At 43.3% G+C, this 24,858-nt stretch overlaps 1 protein-coding gene across 2 annotated transcripts in view; it reads left to right on the forward strand.

Moving 5' to 3' along the window:
• SRGAP3 (SLIT-ROBO Rho GTPase activating protein 3) overlaps positions 1-24,858 on the forward strand; it is a 298,364-nt gene that overhangs the window by 225,292 nt on the left and 48,214 nt on the right. For both annotated transcript variants that reach the window (XM_084840267.1, XM_084840268.1), the window contains exons 7-11: positions 6,481-6,702; positions 7,647-7,748; positions 12,082-12,279; positions 15,260-15,344; positions 21,740-21,767. In XM_084840267.1, the coding sequence (XP_084696393.1) occupies positions 6,481-6,702; positions 7,647-7,748; positions 12,082-12,279; positions 15,260-15,344; positions 21,740-21,767 (635 nt within the window). The remainder of the gene's footprint in view (positions 1-6,480; positions 6,703-7,646; positions 7,749-12,081; positions 12,280-15,259; positions 15,345-21,739; positions 21,768-24,858) is intronic.

A 24,858-nucleotide genomic window follows, 5' to 3' on the forward strand; every position in this document is an offset into this window, starting at 1 on the left:
TACAACCCAACAAATCACAAGCACGTTTAACCCAAGTAAACAGTAAGTGAAGACAATTCCTTCCTGCAGGCTTATAATCTAAAACAAACAAACAAACAAACAAACATGACACATAAGGAAAAAAGAATTGGGAGGGATGAGGGGGAAAAATAGGATGCAATCCTAGGCACGTTTAGGCAGAAATAGGTTCTACAACTCCCAGCATTCCCCAGCCGGTAGGGTTGGCGGAGAATTTCTCCCCGAAACTTCGGGGGGCCGAGCGCCAACGTGTTCGGCCCCCCGAAGAAGTTTCGGGGAGAAATTCTCCGTCCGCCCCCGCCCCCCCCGGGACAGGACTTACCTTTTCCGAATGTCCCTCCCGGCGGCGGTTCGTCGGGTCTTCGTCAGGGACGGGGGCGGCAGCCGATCTTTCGACCGGCTGCCGCCGCCACCATTCCAATAAAACTAAAAAAAAAAAACGCCCCCGTGATAGGCTACGTGACGATTAACATAGCCTATCATGGCTAGATTTGCAAAGTCAGCCGTGATAGGCTATGTAAATCGTCACGTAGCCTATCACGGGTGACTTAAAAAAAAAAAAAAGCGCGTATGGCTAATGGCGGCCCCCATAGGGAGCCGCCATTCACGTTCCTTATTTGGTCGCTGTAGTCTACGTAAAGATTACGGCGAAAATAAGGGCAACGCTATTTGCGTTGCCCTTATTTTCGCCGTAGTCTACGTAAAGATTTACGTAGACTACAGCGACCAAATAAGGAACGCGAATGGCGGCTCCCTATGGGGGCCGCCATTTGCGTACGCGCTTTTTTTTTTAAAGTCACCCGTGATAGGCTACGTGACGATTTACGTAGCCTATCACGGCTGACTTTGCAGATCTAGCCGTGATAGGCTACGTTAATCGTCACGTAGCCTATCACGGGGGCGTTTTTGTTTTTTGTTTTAAACTTTTTATTTCGCGGCGAGGCGAGGCGCCTCCCCCCCGGCCTGAATTTCGGCCGGGCGAGGCGGGAAGCCTCCCCCCCGGCCTGAATTTCGGCCGGGCAAGGCAGGAAGCCTCCCCCTCCAGCCTGAACTTCGGGGGGAGAGCAGCGAAGCGCCTCCCCCCCACCGCGAAAAGCTGCGAGACCAGGTAAGTGACTTTCGTGCACCCCTACCAGCCGGCCTTCAGTAAGAATGGTAATACAGTAAGGCTCAGATGCTTCATAAGGCAATACTGGACTAGGACAGCATGGGGCATCTTTGCTAGTCCCAGGCACTCCATCCTCCCAATCTGGATTTGGGACTGAAAGACACAGGAAAAGTGTGGGTGCATGGAGGGTAAGTTGTAAGCAAGCACAATTTGTGACATTGCACAACATCATGACTGATCACGGGTCATGTCAGATAAGGCATCAGCCTTCAGTTCCAATTTCCTGGCTTTGTGGAGTTTGGACCAAGGCTATGTAAGATAGTCTTATTGTCTGGTCTTTTAAACTGGCAGGTTTTTTGATGATGGAATAGATAGTTGCTTAATTTATAAATTAGCTGTTGAACACTTGATTACAGCTGTCTTTTGCAGTCATCTAAAAGAGCAGAGCACATACCTGAGAGTGGAACCTCTGAGGTGTGTGTGTGTGCACGTGAGAACTTGTGCTGCTTTTGTTCTCACACAGTAAGATGAATTCATCTCTTTTTTGGTATGACTTAAATCTGAATAGAGGGATGTCTCTTCAAATCATCAGTGAAGATGAGATGCCTTCCCTAGCTAGAGTTGCTTGTGGCAGTAAATGAGTTCTAATATTTCACTTTGAGTTAGGAATGGGAAAAAAATCCTTCTGAAAAATCCTTCTGTGAACATACCTTAAAGAAACAACAAGAGACCAGAGGACAATTGAGAGCTTGGGAAATGTACTGTTGGCAGTATTCTGTTATATATTCGGAAAACAAAGTGTTGTTTTTGTCTGTTCCCGTCATCCGTCTAATTTTATTTAGTGTAAAACCATTGCATTACATTGGTCTGCCTTTCAAGATTCAAGCATTGATGCTACTGGTCAATATGGTAATTAGTAGGAGGATTATGGCAAGACTTCTTTTGTCCACAGCCCTCAATTGAATGGCAAATGGTGCACAAGCTTGGAGCAGATTCACTCCAATCTGGAGTGAATTATCAGGGAATACATGGCCTCAAGCCTTCCTTAACCCAGGGGGAAAGGAATACATGTGGCAGCAGTAGCATTTGGAGGGTTCTGCCCTCGCTTGCCTTCTTTCATGGAAGAAAAACTGCTAGGAATGATCTCCAGCTGCCGCCTTGTTCCCATTTTGCACCGGTATTCTCCCTGCCCATCCAGGCCACAGCTGCTGCTCTTTCTTCAGCTGACCAGTAGGCAGACTCCCCCTCCTCTGGCTGTTTCTCTGATGTGCCTCTGGACCCTGATCCCATGTTCTCCTGTGGAAGAGTCTGCCCATTTGGCACCCAGATTTGGTGGGGAGAACTGGTGATATAGCACAACCTGCATGGAAGGTGGCATTGACATCTGTGTTGGGGATTGCTCCCAGAAGATGCTTTCCTTGCCCCTAAGAGAAGGCAGGTGCTTGCAATGATCCCTCCCCCGCATCCCTGACACTGGAAGCCAATACAGATAGCCTGATTTCAGATGTTCTCTCCTCAAAGGAGACTGTGTCAATAGGACACTGAAATCAAGCACTGGAATTACAGGATATTAGCTGTGTGGGTGATGGTCTGCATCTGCTTTTGTTTTTGAGGTGCTTTGAAGGCAGCTATGTATGACTTCCCCTCCAAATGTGCACTGCTTAGCAAGTGTGTTTTTCCTATGTTGTTTGTGGGCATATCTACACCAGCCTAAAATCCTGCATTTAAAATGGGGCTTTCTGCTTCCATTTTAAATGCAGGATCACTCCTTTCCTCCCACCCCTTCCCCACTCCTTCTCCCCCATAGCTGAGTCTTTCATTCACTTTCATTGATCTTGCTCCTCTGCTTGCCGCTTTAACTCTTTTGACGGAGGGAACTGAAGCGGAACACAACGGCGTAATTTGATAGCTCATTATCTGCGATCTATTTAAAAATGGAACAAGGGGCATTTAGTGCAGGAGATGGCTGGGATGATCACTGCGTCATGTAAAGAGCACGCAAACTTCCGTGAAGGAGCAATCTCAATTGCAGGATAAAAGCCTGGTGTGAAGGAGCCCTGTGTGTGCTGATTTTATACTCAGTGGTGGAGTTTACTTTCCTGTTTCTGATTTTTGGCTGATCTAGCCTATAGATCGGGGTGGGCAACTTGTGGCCTTCCACATGTTCTTGAACTGCAGCACCTATCAGCCCTAGCCAACAAAGCCACCTGTGAGGCATGATGGGAGTTGCAGTACAACAGTATCTGGAGGGCCACATGCCTACCCCTGATATAGAGCCTCTTACTAAAGAAGAGTAAGCTCACAATTTTGTTGGTACATACAGTTTGCTGAAATTGTTAAAATGTTGGTCGTTATGGTAGATATATGGTGTGTTCTAACTGTATGCCAATTGGGATCACTGAATGTGGATGATGTGATATCTAGGCTGCCTGAGAACATACATTTATAACTTAGCTGCTCTTGTGGACTACGGTAGCAGGCCCTGCTAAAAGAGTTATGAAAAGCTCTCATTTTGCTTAGTCAGTATTTTATTATGAACTTGTTGCTCATTTCGCATAATGCCCTGATGTGAGCTGGCAGCAACTGACCAGCAAAGAGATTTTGGGTTATGGTGGATAGCTCAATGAAACATTAATCCAGTGTCTAAAAACTGTAAAAAAGGAAGATTCCATGTTGAGGATTGTTAGGAAAGGATCAAAAACAAAACCTCCAATATCTTAATGCTTTTATACAAATCTATGGTGCAACCAAACATAGGATACTGTATAGAGTTCTGATCTCCACACCTCAAAAAGCATATTGTAAAGCTGGAGAAGGTGCAGAAAGGGGCAACCAGAACGATCAGGGGGCTGAAGCATCTCCCTTATGAAGAACGATTACAGTGTTTTACTATGATTTTATTATGTATTTTTTGCATATCGTTTAGTAATGATATAAGTAATTGATAAATACCTTTAAATAAAATAAAGATAAATAAACATTTGGGGCTTTTAAGTTTAGAAAAAAGGCAAGTAATGGGAACATGATAGAGGTGTATAAAATTAGGGATGCTGTAGAAAAAGTGATAGGGAGACATTTTTCTCCCTCACTCATAATATCCAGAGTTATCCAAAGAACATGAATGGGAGATTCAGGAGAGACAAAAGAAAGTAATACTTCAGATAATGCATAGTTAAACTGTAGAATTTTCCACCACAAGTTGTGGTGACTGCCACCAACTTAAATGGCTTTAAAGGTGATAAGACAAACTCATGGAGGATAAGGCTATCAATGGCTACTAGTCCTAATGGCTATATAATACCATGCCTTTGAGTAACAGCCTCTGGGGAACAATGGCGGAAGATGGCTGTTGCCCTTGTCCTGCTTGTGAGCTTCCCACAGGCATTTGGTTTGGCACTGTGAGAAACAGGGACTGGACTAGACAGTCCTTTGGTCTGATCCAGCACAGCCAACATAAAACAAATCAGCTGTCAAATATTCAAAGGTGTACTATTAAAACTAGAAACCCAGGTTTCTGGCTTTATATCAGCTCCCTCTGTTTCCCTAACTTGTATCTGCTTCCATATCCCCTTACTTTACCTTATTTATTTACAACATTTATATACTGCTCCACATCTAGACAGATTCCGGAGCAGTGAACAAGAAAAGATACAAGATAAGATAGAATAAAACTCCATGTTAAAACTTTTTTTAAAAAAGAAAAGAAACGGAATTCCACTAAAAACTGTGGCTTGTCAGTCAAGGAAGGCCTAAACAGGTATTGCTGTTCCCACATAACTGATTCAGATCCACACTAGCCATTTTTGGTGGATCTAGGAAAACTGGAAGTATGGGCTTGTCTGCAACTGCATAGAAGCTCAACTGTTTCCTTGAAATGGAGGAAGAAGAGGCTGAGAACTGCAAATTGTGATTGGCTGACTGCTCCTAGCTGCTGTAGTCCTTGTAAAATGGATGTGCTCCTTGGATCCTTGCAGCGTCCTTCGCCACTGCTTGTTTTGCATCTTTGTTGAATGCCTTATTTGCCCTCTATGTTGACCAGTTTGGGAAAAGAGGCTAACTAACAGCTACGTAAACAGCTACTAAACAGTCACTGATTTTTTTAGCAAACACACACACATGCTTTGTCTGTGTGTGTGTGTGTCTGTGTGTGTACAAATAAATTAAGAAACATTTCCTGTCAGAAGTCCTCAAACTGCTTTTGTGGATCGAGGGTGCTGTCAGGAGGTTTAAAAAAACACACAACCTACCTCAAGTCACTTCATTTTACTAAGTCAAGATTCCTTAGATCCACTTTGCCCTTGCACTCAGATTCCCATCCCCTCTCCTTCATGATTTGAAACATACAGGCACACACACAATCTCTCTCTCTGTCTCTCTCTCTCTCTGCCTCGCTCTCTATCCCTGCATTGGTAATTTGGCCAAACATCTGCTTGGGCAGAAACCATAAAAATGATTTTACAAAGATTTGAATAGCCATTCTCTCCTGCTATTGGTTCCTTTGTCAAATTAGGTTTCTGTATTACCAATTAAAATTCAGATTTTCTCCAAGGTGAATAGGAATAGAATAACTTTTTATGCATGAAAAGCTGCTCCATCATAAGACACATGGAGGAAGTTCACAGGGACATAAGGGGTTATGCTAACAGGGTTTTGTTTTGAATCCCAGGTTATTTTTCAAGTCCATGTACTAATGAAGGACCCAATTCTAAGCACATTTGCACGGGAATGTGTTCCATGGAGATCAGTGGAAATTAATTCTACAGGAGTGTGTTTAGGATCAGCGGATGTAATTTCTTTGATTAAAACATGGCTAATCAAATATATTGATGCATGTGAGAAGGGAAAACGTAGATCAAGCAGTGAGTGAAGAAGGAAAAGTTTTGGGAAAGTTTCTGTGTCAGTCCTCTGTGGTTGTGATCTTAGATGGTTTCCTCAGTAGGTTTCAAAACAGATAAGAAAGTGGATGTTCAAGGAGTCTCATCCATTTGCAGTATTTACCCATAGAAGTTGAGAGTAGTGATGCAATGGAAACACATCTTTCATTTCCCACTATTATGTTGCCCCTTTGTGTCTAGTCCTACTTAGATTGTAAACCTGAGGGCAGGGCCTGTGACTTTTGCTTTATTTTCTGCGCAGCACCTAGTTGGTATATAAACCACAAAATCATCATAACAGTAAAAAAATATACTTATTCCTCTAATAATAATTCTTGCTGATTTCCCTAATAGTATTGATTCTTCTGCTGGGTAGGTATTTGGGATTTCTTTAGGTGAAAGGTCCTATTATACCAGTATCTAGGAGGAATTAGTAGCTGTTGCTGTTTAAGCTCATGGCTATTTCTTTTTCTTCCATAGTGCTGTGACCTGGGATTCCATGCCAGCCTGGCGCGGACATTCAGAACGTACCTCTCTGCTGAATACAATCTAGAAACGTCACGCCATGAGGGGCTGGACATCATTGAAAATGCTGTAGACAACCTTGATGCACGAAGTGATAAACACACAGTCATGGATATGTGCAACCAGGTCTTCTGTCCTCCTCTGAAGTTTGAATACCAGCCTCATATGGGGGATGAGGTATATAAGTGTAGAAAAGGGGTTCAACTGTTTCATATTGCAATATCTTTCTGGCTTCCCTTTAGATGTAACCCTTCCCCCACTCCAGCAGGAATAGGTAACTTTTAATGGGATTTGTGTTTCATTTGTTGTTACTGTTGAATTTGTGTGATGTTTACATAAGATTACTTTTACTTTTAGAGCAGGCCTTCCAAATTGCTAGTGCATGCCCCAGACTATTGCTATTTTACTTTCCAGTTAGATCTCATTTTACTGGACAATTGCTTTGTTAGTATTTTGATTTCCTATTCAGTATTTATTTCTTTGTTGGCACTTCTTTCCTTCTACTGAAACAAATTTAGAAAATGGAAATTGACTGACTGTTTCACCATCCTTCTGGCCAGTCAGAACTTCTGAAATACAGCTGGTCTTAGCTACTCCGCATCTTATGTGTGAGGGACTTACTCATGTTTAGGCCTTTAAAACAGCAGTTAAGATGTTTGCTTTGGGAAAACTGTTATATAATCTACCTCAGGACAAACCAACAAGAAGATAGATGTTAAAACATTAGAGCAGCTTTGGTGTATTGGCACTTTAAAAAATCACTACTCCCAGTAGTCTAATGAGATATATTTCAGACGGAATAGAAGAATTATACTACTGGTTAGAAATTAAGTACTGCACTTTCTGTGTTTTATTTCCAGCATTAATTCTGGGGATGCCCATTCTTTGCTTTCTTAGGGGAGTTTCCCACACTGCCGCTCTGCTTATGCCGTTGACGTAGCACTAGCGTAAGCTGGTGTCATGCTAATAGAGTAAACTGGCATGTAAAACCTGTTGCTAGTGCTACATCAATTGCTTAAGTGGATGGAGTGGTAGTGTTGGATACTGCCGTTACCTAATTAATAGCTGTCAATATTATGATCTATTTTGAATTTGCAAAGGCCTTTCTGTTATTGCTTCAGGTATGTCAAGTGAGTGCCCAGCAGCCAGTTCAGACAGAGTTGCTCATGCGATATCACCAGCTGCAGTCTAGACTTGCCACGCTCAAAATAGAGAATGAAGAGGTGAGACCTGTAATTGTCTATGATCTTTAAGGAAACAAGCTCTATCAACTCAGTTAATAATTCTATACAAGGTGACTTTGAAACTAATACAGATAGTTAACAGTTGTTGGATTACCATACCTTTTCAGCCCAAGGGATTGTGATTTCTGGAGAATGCAAGACAGGTTTATTTGGATGGCGATCTTGCTTAGCCTGCTGGTTTTCTAATGTGGTGTGTGTGTGTGTGTGTGTGTGTGTGTGACATAAACAAAGGACTATCTGATGTCTAGGTAAAACCTCAGAGCCTGTTCAGATACTTTTGCAGCATCAAGGTGACTATGTGGGGAAAAAAAAGATGTGGTGTCTCCCAGTTCACAGTGAAGGGTACAGATGAAGAATGGGGGAGGGAGTGCACAAGTCTGAGCCTCTTTTCCAGGTCTTACTTGGTACAGAATCCCAGGAGCAAAAGTAATATTTGAGCCTGCCCTAGGAGTAGTATCTGAGCAATAAGTTCATAGGGCCAGATAAATCATCTGCTCTGATCACATTGCAGTATCTGACTAAGCTGCAAGAGGACACTTGGGCACAGCCATTTTGAGGACATTAATTCTGGTGCTGTATCACCACTCTTCCTGACAGCATTTATATGACTGAGCACCACAGCATTTTATTAACCAGTAGCTGAAACTACTTAAATATACAACTTAGATACATTTCCATGCCACTAGCAGCATTGAGTAATGTGAGGGAGCACGTCCTCAATGAGCGCAGCTTATTATCACCACCCATGGGAAACAGGCGGTGGTATGATTACTATGTGATGTTAAACCTCTTCCAATCTAGGTCTCTGGAAGAAGATGTGTAACTAATTGTTTAGCTACCAGTGGTAGTTCATAATTTTGAAACCAGTTACCTAAGATGTTGAGAGTTTTGACTTAGTTGTGTGAAGGGGTCATAACTATATTTCTAAGTGATGGAGGTGAGTTTGGATCTAAAAGTGTTGTGATAATATTAAAATGGGGAAGGGGCTGCAGATGCCTCAGGGTCTTGTCCCTGCATGGAGCATTTTGCCACTGTAAGCACTAGAATGTCATTCTGCACTCTGTGTGTGTGTGTGTGTGTGTGTGTGTGTCTGTGTGGTGTCTGTTTCATCCAAACGACCATCCTGAAAGCTAGGTTGTCATCCTTGTAATATGAATGACATATCTGAGCAAAGTATTTGCTCAAGGTATTTGTCCCCAGATAGGAAGCAGGCTCAGTGGTTTGCTATTTAATAGTCATTTCCTATGTTGCTTGAAAGCACTGAAGCTCTGCTATAGATGGGGCAAGGCTACATCCAGCACATTATGAAGAGGTTGTTTGTAGCTGCCACCAGGGCCAGCTTTCTCATTAGGCAAAGTGAGGCAAAGCACTCAGGCACTGAGTCAGCAAGAGTGGTGGATTCTGGCTGTGGGCGCGCGCGCGCGCCTGCCTGCCTGCCTGCCTACCTGCCTGCCTGCCTGCCTGCCTGCGTCGTTACTGGGCTGCTGCCTTCCTGCCACCTTGCAGCCTCACTGCCCAGTCATTGGTCTATGGCCCCTTCCTGTCCTTCCTGACAAGGCCAGAAGCCAGGTGAGTGATGGTGGGGCAGATCTCTCTTCTCCTCCTTCTCTCTCTCTCTCCTCTGTGCTGTTTGCTTGCCTGTTGAACTGTGGAAGAGAGAGAAAGAGGACAGAGGAATGCATGCGAGCCTGCTCCTCTCTCTTCCGTCACCGTGGGCCTGGAAGGGAGGGGAGGAAGAGGCGGTGCATTCCATGCGCACCAAGGATAAGAGTTCCTCAAGGGAGCAGAGAGGTGATGGCTGCAGCAACAAGTGATGGAGCTTCAGCAGCTGGGAGGGCAGGCAGCACACTTCCAGCAGCTAAGTAAAAACAACAAAAAGTTAAAAGACGGGACACTGAAACTGAGAGGAGACCCTGGGGGAAGGTGACTCTCAAGCTGGCCTCAGAACAGAAAGCAGCCTCTCTTTGCTTTGCTTTCTCTTTGCTGAGATTTCCTGAGGTAATCTCAGCCCCTGCTACAGGGACATTACACTCCCTTTGTTCTGTCCTCTGGCACAGCATCAGAAAGGTAGAGGATGGGGGGGGGACATAGGAAGGAAGCAGCACTGCCACTCCCTCTGCCTGCCCACCTGTTTTTCCATCTGCTTTTCTGCCCCATCCTTCATTTCCCATCATGCATAGTTCAGCCGAGCAGCAAAGGGGAAACATATGTGAGAAATGCAGTGTGTGTGTGTGTATGTGTGTGTGTGAAATGAAAGTGCCCCTGGTACTGGAGGTAGCACATAGCCATCAGGACTAGTAGCCACTGATAGCCTTTTCCTCTGGGAATTTGTCCAACCCCCTTTCAAAGCCATCCAAATTAGTGGCCATCACTACTTCCTGTGGTAGTGAATTCCATAATTTATGCGCTGTGTGAAGAAGTTACCATTTGATTCCATTGCATGTAAACTGACCCTAATATCCACTGAACCCAAGTGGCTGTCGACACCTGCAGTCTGATAAGGGAAGGAGATGGGTAGGAAACTTTAGGATTTACAGCACAATCCTGTGCTTGTTTACTTGGAACTAAGTATGTTTAATGGGGCTTATTTCCAAGTAAGCATGTATAGGATTGCAGCCTTATCTATCTTCTTGGGGTTTCTGTAAATTTAATCTCCAATTGGTGTAGTGGATGCATCTTTCCTCCAGGAGCTAAATGGGTTGTATGTGCTCCACCTGCCCTTATTTTTATCCTCACAACAACCTGTGAGGTAGGTTGGAACAGCCACTGTCTGTAAGTTCACCTGTGAACTTCATTAGTGAGCAAGGATTTGAACCTGAGTCTCTCCTGTCCTTGTCTAACAATAACTACACTGGTAACAATAGAACAAATATTTTCTTGGACTTTAATTCAGTGTGGGTAAACACATATTAACTAGCAGGTGGCACAGAGCCTGCAGTATGTGTGATAATGTGAGAATTGGATGAGGTGGCGGGGGGAACTCAGGCATTGAATCCTTGATATGGAAACTGAAGTGTTACAGGCATGTCCCTGTCTTTGTCTGTGAATGTGGGAATGTATGGTTTAGCAATCTAAACAAATGCAGGGACAATTACTAACATTGCTGTCTTTGAATCTTAGATCGAAGAGTTTCGCAGCAGTGTAATCACCTACAGCACTATTTTTGTTTGGAAAATGGACTTATCTGGAGTGCACTGGATGGGGCACCATTTGCTGGTCTGCCTCAGGAAGTAAAATATCTTGGGCCAGCCCTGGCTGCCACTCAAAGGCTGTGTCCGAACATAGAGTGTTGTGGGTGATGGGGGACACTCTGAGTCAGAGTACCAATGCCCAAGCCAGTTGCTGCTAGTCCTGATAGACAAGGAGGATACTAAACATTGGGGTGCACAGCTATTTCTATGTCATATCAATACCACCACTGTACCTATAAACCCCTGTAAAAGGAGGAACTGCTTAGAGATTTCCCGTTCTGCTTCCTGGTTGGGTGGAATTGTTGCTGCTTGGAATGACATCTAGATTTTTTTTTAAAAAAAATAAACCTTACGGAGCAATCCTTTGATGCTCCAAGCAACATCTGGGAAGCCATAGGATGGGGCAGATCTCCTCCTCCATGGCCCTAGACAGAGCTGCGATCACAGAGGAGGAGGTCCAAGTGTTGATCTCCCTGCCCCCCCTCCCCCAGCCACCACAGAAAGCTTCTCTTACAAAGTCGCAACTATGACCTCATAAGAGGAGCCAGAGAGCTTCGGCTATGGGGTGGTATAGAAATGTAAATAACAACAACAACAACAATAGTAAAAAAATAGGATAGACAGAAAACTCTGATCTTGGAGCCTTTAATCTATTGGGGGGCAATCCCTTAGGACTGAAGGCAAAAGGAGAAGGGGACGACAGAGGATGAGATGGCTAGATAGCATCACCGATGCAATGAATATGAGCTTGAGCACACTCCGGGAGAGAGCACAGGACAGGAAGGCCTGGCGTGCTATGGTCCATGGGGTCACGAAGAGTCGGACATGACTGAACGACTGAACAACCCTTAGGACTGCATTCTTAAAGAGATATATCCAATGTGTCCTTAGACACATTAGAAAAAGTGCTGAAGAGGTTGCCCATCCATGCATGAAAGCATCCAATTAATCCTGGGGCCATAAATTATAATCTGTTATCTTGTCTATTCCCTCTCCTAGAAAACTTTCAGTCCAAAAAAAGAAAAAGACAGGCCTTGTGTATCAAAGGTCATGCATTTTTTTGACCTAAACGCATATCTCTCGCTTTGTTTCACAATATTCCATGCCTGTAATTGCTGCAGGTGCGAAAAACATTGGATGCTACTATGCAGACACTGCAAGACATGCTGACTGTGGAAGATTTTGATGTCTCAGATGCCTTCCAGCATAGTCGCTCCACCGAGTCAGTCAAATCAGCTGCTTCGGAGACTTACATGAGTAAAATAAACATTGCCAAGAGGAGAGCCAACCAACAAGAAACTGAAGTGTTCTATTTTACCGTGAGGATAATCTTCTGTCTATATTGAGTACGAACTAGTAAAAAAGAAAGAAGCACTAGATGAGAAGTCAATCCTAGAGAGCAGCATTTCCCCCCCCCCGAGTTTGATAGTGAGACATGAACCCCCAGATTATATTTGTTATGATATTAGAGTGTGTTGGCATTCCAACATCTAAAAACCACACATATGATACACATGTTAAATGCATGCTCTCAGAAAGGCCTGAGGTGTGGTTTGGCAGCTGGAAGTGGCTGGGAGTGTCCCACATGGAGGAAGAAGCCCTTCCACGTGATGGGACACAGAACTTCTTCGGGGACTGATATTTCCATACAAAACCTGGCTGTATAGAAAGCTGATACAGCTTTTGCAGCGGTGATATAGGGAATCTCTCTCATACCCAACTTGAGCATTTTAGACTTTAACTTTCACCTACAGCCTATCCTGGTCTTTATTTGTAGGCTGAAGACGAAGAATGCAGTAATCCTAATTCAGGTTGTCCCTTCACATACATTCACTGCTGTCCCTTGCATTGCACAGGAAGCTTCTTGGGGAAGTTTAAATAGCAGATTTAGACTGGGAGAGAGAAAGAAGGATTGGCTGATGTTTAGAAAGAAACGCAAAAAGCTTACCATGTGGGGCCATGTTGTAATTAGGGATGTACTGATTTTGTAAACCCATTCTGTCTGTGTTTCATAGATTGTCAGGCATTTTTCATTCCATTGTCTGCTCATTGATGGAATCTGATATTTTTAGTGATGTATGATAATTTTGTTCCATTTGTGCAAGCGCGCATCAGCGCAAGTGCAAATGTGCACAAATCCCACCCAAAAGTAAAAACCTGGTCTGCAAATCTGTGGAATCCACGCAACTCAGAAATTGCCAGTCTGCTGCGGAATCCACATGTCGGAGTCATAGAAATCCAAACTCATTTGAATCCATTGCTGATTTCTCCGACGTCCCTAGTTGTAATAACATAATTGGTCATCTGTAAGATGCTTGTGACATCACTGGAGAAGCAACAGAACCAGGAGAACCTGGTCCCCCATTGTTTTGGGGCTTTCTATTTTTTTAATTTTCAAAGTAGATGCTTTAAAGCCAACTACTCCCTTCATATATTATCCAGCCACAGAGTGCTCATGCAGCTTTTTAAACACAACCAAACAAGCATGACTCCCCTTTCCCCCTGCAACAATGTTGTACCATTTCAGCAGTGCATTTCCTATCTAGAAATGCGTTCATATATTCCTAGGGAATCAGATTTTAGTCTTTAAGGAATTAAAATGTTGGCATTTGTTTTCCACTTTTAATGAAAGGCATCTTTCAAGACCTCATGGCTATAGAGAAAAGATGTAAAATCTCCCTCATATACCTTCTTAAACACTAATTAAAAAACTAAAAAGAAAAAAGTTAATTTAAAAACTGTGATTTGTGAACTTCCAAGAGCAGGAGTCCGAACATCCTTTAATCTGCATCAGGGAATGTTTTGTAAAGATGTGTTTATACTACAGAAAGAAACAAGAGTCTTTCCCCAATTTTTCAGTCATGTAAACTCCCCTGGCCATGAGCTGTCTGGTTTCTTCCACTTAGAACCAGAGATCCGGAATATCTTGGAAGTTATTACAATTTATTTTACAAACACCTTACAGTCTTCTGTGAACTTACCCTGTTCAAGTCCTGCTAAAATTAAGAGGAATTGCATAGAAACACTTCCATTCATTTTGTTGACTGTGAAGCTAGCACAGGAAATGTCCCATGAACTGTGCCACTCTCTCTCTCTCTCTCTCTCTCTCTCTCTCTCTCTCTCTCTCTCAAACCCATTCAACAATGTGTACATTAATAACTGAACTATTTGTATCTGATGATCTCACATGTGCATTGCAGAGCTTATAATACTTAGAACCATATAATAATATCCAGTCGCAGCGGGGGTGGTTGAGACTGAGAGGAGGATGTTTTGCCCAAGGCTGTTGACTTTATGAGAAAGGTGAGATTTGGACTAGGGAGTTCCTAACACACAGTGCAGTGGAGGCTGGTGGCTGTGAATCCATTCTGGATTTCAGTCAGAACCAACTGGAACTTTAAAGGCGGTATCCAAGGTGCTGAAACTATTTGGGGGATAGGGTTCAGCACCTTGGATAGTTCCGTTAGAGTTCTGGCTGTTTCTGACTGAAACCCAGAGCAGCCCCACTGAAATTGGTGCCATCAGCCTCTACTGGCACAGTCTAGTCTCTTCACTAGTGTATAACCCACACTGACATAGAAAATATTATTTCCTAAATTCAGAGGACTTTCTGTGATTTGCATTTTGAAGTTTTAAAGGTAAATTATATGTAAGTTCATGAACGTTCCTATTTTGGTTTCTTTCCTCTCTCTTTCTTCTTCATCTGCTCCTAGCATCTGTGAAGTTATTTGCCTCTAGGGTGCTATTATTGGGCATGAGGCAATCTGAAAATAAAAGTTATGCTCCAAACAATTCCACCAATGCAGCAGAAGCATCTGATCAGCCAAGCCAGCAGACCTCATGCAGTGAGAATTCTCTGCTTTATCACTGTTTGCACAAAAGTAGGGCCCTTTCTGTAGCGGGAGGGGGGAGAGCTTCTTTGCTTATTGAGGCCATTCCCAGAAGCTGGACAAAAGAAAGCTTTCTTTGAACTGTTGTCTTTGAGTTCCTTGTGCTCTCGGGCCCTGACCTCAAGCCCATGGCTCAACACAAAGGTTTCTGTCTAATAAGATCAACACAACTGATACTTAAATTGTGGAAAAAGTAAAAGCCCAAATGAAAAGGGCATCCTCGGTCCAGCTTTGTGTGTCTAAATGAAGTCTGGTTCATTAAAGCTCACAACACGTGCTTTATTCTATTTAAGTGTTCCAAGCAGTACCATGGGGAACAAATATGTATACCTCAATGTATGTTTTACGACGAAGCTTTGCCCACTTTGTTTATGTGTGTGTGTGTGTGTGTGTATTTCTTTCCCTTTAGAAATTTAAAGAGTATTTGAATGGCAGTAATCTTATTACCAAGCTGCAGGCTAAGCATGACTTATTGAAGCAGACTCTAGGAGAAGGTAAGTCACAGTCATGTCTAAACAAAAAAAAATACTGCATTTCTCACCACAACAGGTATTTTAAACTAGTTATTAGACTTCTAAAATCTCATAGCTAAATAGAAGATAGGCAGAATATCTTTTCCCCTTTTCCCTTTAGTTTTTGAGGGCTCCTTCACACAGAGCTTTTATCCTGCGGTTGAGATTGCTCTTTCACGGAAGTTTGCAGGCTCTTTACATGACGCTGTGATCATTCAAGACGTCTCCTGCACTAAATGCCCTTGGATCTATTTTTAAATTTAAATATTTTTAAATAGATCACAGATAATGAGCTATCAAATTACCCCATTGTGTTCCGCTTCAGTTTCCTCTGTGAAAAGCCTAAGAGTGGCAAGAAGAAGAGTGAGATTAATGAAAGATAATGGAAGACTCAGATACGGGGAGGGGGAAGGGTGTGGGGGGGGAAAGGAAGCACGTGAAAAAGGGAGTCGTTGTGATCCTACATTTAAAACAGAAGCAGAAAGTCCCGTTTTAAATGCAGGATTTTAGTCTGGGGTAGAGATGCCCTGAGAGTGGCATCTGAATACCTTGCTGCATTGATTCTGTTCCTCAAGGCATAAGGCAGGCATCACAAGCATGAGGGGTGAACCCCATTATTCCAGCCTTGCCTGCCAAGGAAATGTAAGTGGCTGCTCTTTGTTAAGTGACTAAGAAAAACCAAAACATTGAGCCCCGTGGATATGTTCTTTTGTAACGTGGTCACTGTGTTCTTGTTAAGAATTATCCATTTCGTTTGGCGAACAAAGGATCTTTGTAAAGAACTTCAGTGTTTGCACATCAAACAAATGCCAAAAATGGTGAATGTACAGAAACTCCCCACCCCCCCCGAAGCCTTTAAGTTCTTGTTTTTGAAAGCAAAGGCCAAGAGTAGCAGCAGCAAGAATGATATACTGGTGCTTGAGAACCAGTGTCTGAACCAAGTATTGTAAAGGTTCTCTCCAGAGTAAAGCAACAGAACCGAGTGGCACTAAAAGTGGACTGTAGTAAATTTAAAAGTCTTAGTGTTTAAGTATATTATTATTATTATTTCTATTATATTATGTGCAGTGGTGCTGAAAATTGCATGACTGGCGAATGTGTGATTTCTGTCACTGTACTTGAAAGCTGTCAAGTTGAACTGTGGAATTAAAACAAAGGCCCTCATGCCTTTCACTGCTGAAGATTTATGGTTAATGGCTTTATTTATAGTATAAATGTTTTTTGGAACTCTCTAGCAGAATATATGGCCCTCGTCTTGTGCATGTATTCTTAACACAATTGCAAGAAAACCTCATGTGCTGCACTGCAGTTGCCATCTCTGCCCCACGGGAGTTAAGAAGGGAAGGATGGAGGGAAGGATCGGTTAGAGGGCAACATTGTAGGCTCTGAAGCCTGCAGTTCAGCCCTTGTAGAGTAGCCTTAGCCTCCTCAATACAAAGGCCATTCTGTAGTTATAGACCAGGGGAGGGCAACCAGTTTTGGTCCAGGGACTGGATTAACCCCTGGACCAACCTGATGGGCTAGATGATGTCAAGGGGGCATGGCCCCACCCTGAAGCCCTTCCTACTCCCATGATGTCCTCTGCCAGGACCACTTTTCAAATAAAATTCTCTCCATGCAGACAGAGCCTTGGATCTCCATGTTTTTCTCTACACTGAGAAAGGGACTCAGCCAGGGCTTGCAGGAGCCAACTCCTGCCAGTCCCAGCCGAGTCGAGCTGCTCCTTCCCATACCGCTCATGTCCCAATCGTGAGATAACATGAGGATTCCTCTCCTCAGGGGTTTGCGTTTGGGGAGAAGTGGCTTGAGGAGGGCAGGGGGCAGGACCCACGGGTCAACCCCCAGCACAGGCCAGAGGCATGCCCTAGAGTACCACTGTTTTTAGAGCTCTCTGTATTTGTATATCTGTCTTACCTATCTACACCACCGTGAATATTGTGCATACTTCTCAGAGCAGTCCCTCCCTGTTTTTTAATTCATCATTGATGTTGCACAAAATTGCTCCAACTCTATCCACCACCACCAGCAAAGAGCTGCTTATGTACTGGTTTGCCTGATCTAGCCTTTGGCTTAATTCCTTCATATTCCACATAAAAATAGAGAATCCACCTTACAGCCCAACCCATCACTTCCATGTTGCCTTCCAGTAAAATTAATAAATAAATAAGCATTTAACTCAGCATATAAACTATGGTATGTGTTACCACAAGGTACAGCGATGGCCATCAACTTGGATTGCTTTAAGAAGGGTTTAGACAAATTCATGGAAAATAGCTACTAGGCCTGATGGCTAAATATATTACCTCCAGGTTCAGAGGCAGTGTGACTCTGAACACCAGTTGCTAGGGAACATGAGCAGGAAGATGCTGTTGCACTCCTGTCCTACTTGTGGGCTTCCTATAGGCAGCTGATGTGAACAGAATGCTGGACTAGATAGGCCTTTGGTCTGATTCAGCATGGTTCTTCTTGGACAGGATCCACTGGGGCCCTTCTGCACGTGGCAAGCCCTTGCCATTGCTGGTGCACGCAAGCCCCTGTTGTTGGCTGCCATAGTGTAGCACTTTGGTAAGCAAGCCCTGAAATGAGCAGAACCACTCATTTCCGGAAGGGGAAACCTGCCTCTTTCAGAAATGAGCATTTCCGCTCATTTCAGGGCTTGCCCCCAGAAGTTCTGCATTGTGGTTGCCAGCGGTGGGGGCCGCTCACGCACCGGGGCCAGCAGAAGGCCCGCATTGAATCCTTCCCCTTACATTCTTATCAGCCATATACTAATTTGGAGCAATACAAGAGATACAGGTCAACTTCCCTCCCCCAAAATCCTTCTGAAGTCAAAAAGACTGTTATTTTGGCCATCTTTTTAAAAAGTTGTAAGTGAGCAGGCTTGGTTCGCCTCTGTAGGCAAAACAGGTTGTCACTACTGAGGCCCCATATCTTCGTACATACATCAGGTTAAACCTTTATACTCTAGCTGACCTGGAACTAACTGTTTTAGAAATGGTTAAAGGATTTAAGAGCCACATCTTGGTGATTTCCCAAGGATGCATCATGAGAGCACAGGAAATGTCATGTGGGAACAATGCCCCTGGAGACCCATGCCCCTCTTCTTTCTTCCAATGGCAACTTGGATGTCATTCCCCCATAGGAGGGGTGGGCAACTTTTGGCCCACGAGAAGTTTTGGCCTACAACTTCCATCAGCCCTAGCCAGCATAGCCAAAGCTGAGGGACGATGGTAGTTGTAGGCCTAAACATCTGGAGGACTACAAGTTGCCTATGCCTGTCCTGTAGGTATGACCAGTGTGGGCCACTGAGCAAAGGAGCCCTGGAGTTGGCTGCAATCTCCTTCCCACTTGCTCAGAAGAAAAGAGGAAGGCTTTATGCTAGCAGTGATCTCATGCATCTTCCCTCAAGCCAGCTGGCCTCAATTGGCTTGTCATGCCCAAGTCCTGTAGGCAGGGGAGGGACTGGGCTGTCAGGAAAGCTCTGGGTTGGCAAGGTTTTCTGTGCAAGAGGCATTCTTCTCCCTTCCTGGCAGCAGAGTTATAGAAATATTGATCTATCTCAAGGTGCACATAGATATGCAGAGACATGTGAACATGTAACATATTGTGCAGTGGGGCTGCCGGTTTGTGCCTGTAGATCAATAAGTTATTGTACCTTCCTCTTTTCTCAGTGAATAACAGCCAGAAACTAGTAGTTCTTGATGCCAGAAAGAATCCCCAATTATATTTTCATCAAGTTTTCTGGGGCACTTGAATGTTCTGTAGCAAGTAACCTTCTTTAGGCCACAATTTATTCTCCTTCCAGCCTGCTGTTGGGATTGTTCTCTTGAGGTTCGGTTTTCCAGGATTCTGGCCTGGCCTTGCGGAATGATCATTTAAGTTAACTCCTGTACCGTGCTCAATCAAACCTGTACCAAACTAATACTGTTGAAATGGACTCTAGTCTACAAAGGTTTATCCCATAATAAATTCCTTAGTCTTTAAGATGCCTTTCTATGGTGTCTTCCCCATCATACCTCCTCCAAAATTTGTCATAGGTGCCCATGATGCACAATTGCAGTGATTCACTGAGCAAATGAACTCTTCAAAATATTTCAGGAACAGTGGTTGCTTTAACTTAAATAGGTGCTTAAGGTAAAAAATACAATTTATCTCCTGTCCTGAATAAAAGTTGGAGCTTGAGCTGCAGCCCATGAGATTTTTTTTTAAGTTCTGGTTGGGAACAAGGGACTATTTCTCATTTTAGCAATGCTTGGCTTGCAGAAGTTTCTGGTGATTTATTGCCATATTTTGCTGTCATATACTCCGAGAGAATGTACTTCTGAAAGTTTAGAATCCGCTGACCTTGATCTTTTTCTAAAACCACAGCCCTTGTAACACAGATATTAACATATTAAAGTTTAATTAGCTTTCTTTGGCCTCAATCCCGCAGATATGTGCCTCTCCAGGTTTTTATGGGTTTAAGACCCAAGTCATCATTAGAACCAGCCATTTGTTACATGCAGTTTGTTCTTTAAGTTGAACTGCATTTTGAAGAATTAAATATAGGAACTATGGGAACTTGTTAATACTTTCTGTTCTGTGTTAGAAATTTCACTGTCTGCCACAGAGCTGGTAATCCTTCAAGCGTATGCAGCCTTAATAGAACAATGGTTGCCTCTCTTATCGCCCGTCATATAGTTAGGCCTGTGTTTCATATTAGCATTGGTGTGGTTCTCATTAGGCATAATCAGTCACTGCACACTGCTGAGTAAATCCAAGAGCAGCTGTTTCCAGATTCAGGCTTTTGACATATGAGGGGAGGCGGAGCTAGCATTTAGTCGAAGCCTGACCCATCTGGGCTGTTCCCATAATTCAGACAACAAGCCTCTGAGATGGAGGCAGTACTAAGACAATACTATCAATCAATGCATGATGTGATTGGATGCTTTATTAGGCTGTTTTCTGCTTAGCAAAAATTCTACAGCAGTTCTCAGGAGCACAATATGGCAGCTAAGGCTTCAAGCATTTTACTTGTTATTGTATGTCTTATTACATTCCTGTTTATCAAGGACTGTGTCACAAGTGCAGCGGTTAGCTGGCTTTGCTAACCAAGATCCCGGATTAGTTTCTCTTGACTCTCATATGTCATCCTGACAGCCCTCCGCCCCTCTAAATACACACACATATACACTTCCTGGGGTAACTTGTTCCTTTTCTGTGCAACTTTCAGGCTCCTGGCCATCTTCTCCCTGGACAGGAGCCTGGAAAACAAAGAACTACCAATGTACTTACACATTTATTACATTTACAAATGTATATACACTTACAAAAAGAATGTATTTATAAGAATGTACTTACACTTATAAAAATGAATAGATTGTATTGGTTATATGCCTGCTGCTTCTGTCAAATCCAAGGGCTATAAAGGGAGTAAGGATATTGATAGAAATAATGGAGTCTGCCTGGTAACAATCAGATGGGCAGTTATCTTGTAGGAAAATGCTGAGCTGCTAAATGCTCCACATTACTTGCTTGCTGTTAGTAGTCCTTAGTGAGGTGAAGGGATAATCTCCTGCTTACTCCCTCAAGAAGGTGGTCCTTATCAGGACTCTTCACTATTTCTCCACCTACCTACCTACCTTTTCTTTTCTTTTCTTTTCTTTTCTTTTCTTTGACTGCTAGGGATAAGGACTATTGAGGGACAAATCTTCATCTGATGGAAATTGACTAAACTTCATTGACAGTGGAGCTACTCAATTTATGCCAGCTGCCTGGGTGTTTAATAATTTATTTAAGCTCTTAACGATCTTCATCCCTGAAGGCTCAAGGCAGATAACATTTCTATAAGAGAGCTTAAGATAGTACTAATAAAAAAATTAAAGCCAGAGATGCAGCTAAAAGATCCCACTCCCCAAGCTTATCCCCAGCGTGCTCTTAAGTGACCACTTTGGGAATATAATTGGGCTTTAGCAATTTCAAAGCTAGAGTGTAGTCTTGGAGATGTTACTCTGTGCCTATGATTCCACTGTTACAAAGACAGAAGGGGTAATGTTGGGGCTGACCACAGTGATTATGAAAAACAAGCTACCATATCCGTGGGCTTCATCCTGAAATTATTGGGATAGAGATGTGCCCTCAAGTCAACCCCAGGATATGGGGTTTTTTTACTTACAAAATGTCTTTCAGCAATGAAGATATGCAACCTAGAAATAGGCCAATGTTTTCAGTAATATGCAACATCCTCAGGCGCATTCAGTTTCTCACTTGCCTCATACAATTAATTCATATCTAATCTTTAGAACGGTTTCCTCCAGTTTCAAGAAAAGACAAACAAAATAGATGTGACCTTGAGATGTAAACGAAGATGAAAGTAACATGTACTTTCTCCCCACCAGGTGAAAGAGCTGAATGTGGGACAACCAGGTAAGTAGAAACCATGTTCTTTTCATGTTATGTTCTGGGAGTTAGTTGGTATCACTTCTACAAGAAGGGATTTAACATGCATTGTCTACAAGGGGTGTGTGTGTGTGAGTGTGAAAATCCTCCAGGCATGTGCTGTGGAGGCAGACAGTGAACGACACCCCCCTGCATAAGTGGCCTACTCAGGTCTGCATTGCCTAAATGGATTAATTAGAAAGATGACAAACAGGCCCTTGTTTTTGCTGCAGTGTAATTTTCCGCGGAGTAGCTTCAGAATTGTGAGAAATGCTGTGTCAGCACGGTGCACTGCAGTGACTTGGTGGATGCATCTGAGTTTGTTCAGCTATTCGCAGCCAGTTTATGACACTGACCAGCCCTCTTAGCCAAACTGCTAGTGTCTCCTTTGTTTGCCAGTATTCATTCAAGGGCAGTATATTGAGTTTAAATCCCCACATACGACTCTACAATTAATCTCTGCATGCTTTTTCGTTCATGGTAGTTGCTTGCTACATGATTCCTTTCTCCGTGGCAGACAGGGAAAGGGACAGGCACCAGGAATGAAAGGAAATAGCAGATTCTTAGTGGAAGGGAAAACTGAGGGGTCCTTGAAGGAAAAGGAGTAAGTCCAGAAAGTTAAGTGGCATCTAAGAAACTGACGAAAGAGTGCTGCTGACAGAAATTGGAAGAAGAGCAAACATGATCAAGTTAAGCAGTGAAAAGGTCATTTAGCAGCAGTAGGCAATAGTGATGAAAAGGTGCTGATGGAAAAATTGAATGGGTGAGATGGAAACAGGAGGGGAGCTTCAGAGGAAGGAGGATCTCATATTGGGCCTTTGGAGCAGGGTGAAATACAAATGGAGAAGTGTGTGCATCTGTGTTTTGAAAAACAAGGTTGGCCAAAGTTCTTCAGTGTAGGGACCATGTGCAAAAAAAAATCATTGGTTGAGGCCCTCATATTGTCCCTGCATATTCCCTCTTCTCTCCCCCACTCCAGTTAAAGTCTGTGGACCCCATCATTTCATCCTATAATCTCAACTGCATCTCTCCCCACACTCTCCACAGCTACTAGAGTAATCACTTCCCATTGCATCTCACCCACACTACAAACCTCAATCAGTTTTATACCATGACTTGATTGTCATGGTTACAAGCTAGGGAATCTGGAGATTGTGCTTTAGTGAGTGAGCAGAGGATTGTTTGCCAAGACATCCATGGTTTACCAAGACATCCTCACAGTGCCATAATTTTCAAGGTTCCTTGACAGAATCTGTACCAGCAGTCAAATCTGTTTAAGCTGGTAACGCTGATGTGCTGTGGTGGTCCCACACAGTCACTGTTTTTTTCTTTTCTTTTTTACCTAGTACACTATCTAAAATTATCTCCTGCCTAGGAGATATTATTATTATAAAGCCTGCCTAGTTTCTCTCTACTTCTGTTTTCCGCCTACAAAGGAAACTGTGTGTTTCACTTAAGGATGGAGACAATTCTGAGTAGCAGCTGGATTTCATATATATTTAAAAAATGGGGCATCGACCAGTGTATTTTTTAATTCGTGTTTCCAGCAGTCCCATGTGAAAATTAGATGAAATCTGATAGCCTAATTTGAATGTCTGCAACCCCCTCCTCCCCATTTCATCTTAAGAGTTTGACCATGCAGACTTCATGACTTCAACATAAAGTTCATCCTTCCCTGCCCTCCCTATCCGTCCCCCCGCAGCCTGATTTTTGTAACATCTTGCCTGATGAAGAAAACAGGAGATCTTGAATGTTTGCACATTTTGTGTGACCCTTGAGTTGGCCTGAGAAAGGTCTTACCCTCATATGGATTTTTTCTTAGGGCCAACACAACCACCTTTGCTTCTTGTGCTTGTCTCTTGTTATCTCCTGGCCAGATCACTGCTCCCTCCCTGCCTTCCCAAATCCTGCGTGGGAGTCATGCAGGTCATGCTGCAATGGTCACCGTTTCCTGCCAGCCTCCATTGGCGCCAGCGTGGTGTGGAGAGTGGCATGGAAATTAGACTTCCCCCGTTGTTACCAGCTAGGGTCATGTCTTTCAGGAGCTTCGGCAACTGTGCCCTCTAAAGATATCGCGACTTAAAAGCATCAGGATGGAGGAAGGGTAGTTTCTGCCCCAGATATTACATGCTGCATTACAGGTAATGTGCCTGTTGCATGAGACAATTTCCAGATGGTTAGCCAGGTTGGTCTGTTGCAGCAGAAACAATGGAGAGTCTTGTGACACCTTAAAGACGAACACATCTATCCTGGATAAGCTTTCGTGGACACTGTCCACTTCATCACTCTTCTGATGAAATGGACAGTGAAAGCTTATGCCAGAATAAATCTGATAGTCTTTAAGGTCCCACAAGACGCTCTCTTGTTTTTGTTGCATGAAAGACTGTAGCGATATGACCAGGATGATGATGGCTTTGAGACCTTGTTTAGTCTCTGTACAAATTGCTTCTTTTTTGTTTATGTAAAAGAACAAGTTCTTAACATGTGAAATTCATTCTGCTCGAGGGGCTGAGCAGAGCACTGCATTTTTGTTGCTCCTAAAGGCAGCTTCTGCTCACATTTCAGCTTCTTTTAATATGCACAGCACAAGGCCTTGCAGGATTGAAGCTGGTCATTCTGGCACAGTCTGTAGATTCATTTAAATCTCTGCAGGCTTTTAGCTGAGGAGGAGGAAGATGGAAGTGGTGGATGGCAGCTTTCCATGTTACTTCTAGAACTCACCAATAAATGCAGCAGTTGCTTTTCAGCTCAGTTTGCAATAATTTTGTAAAGGTATATAAATATTAGGATGTGGGACTCTGATGTGCAGGACAGCAGAGCTGCCACATTACCCTTCCAGTCTTATAGAAACTTGTAATTATCTTTTTATAGTCCTGCTTCAGTATTTAATACACTGTGCTATATGAGCAAGGAAATTAGGAAAGTGATCATTCCTAATGTTAGTATAGGTGACTGTTGGAAAATAATTCCATTCACACGTGGAACTCATTTTCTAGCCAAGCATATGAGAATAGTGGGGAGCAGGTTATGTTGGTCAGTGCACTGAAAATTGTAGAAAAATAGCCTTTCTAATTGGCTG

The sequence above is a fragment of the Heloderma suspectum genome, chromosome 2, assembly GCF_057233095.1.
Source record: "Heloderma suspectum isolate Gila_16-S chromosome 2, 16-S_ref, whole genome shotgun sequence".
NCBI classification, from domain to species: Eukaryota; Metazoa; Chordata; class Lepidosauria; order Squamata; family Helodermatidae; genus Heloderma; species Heloderma suspectum.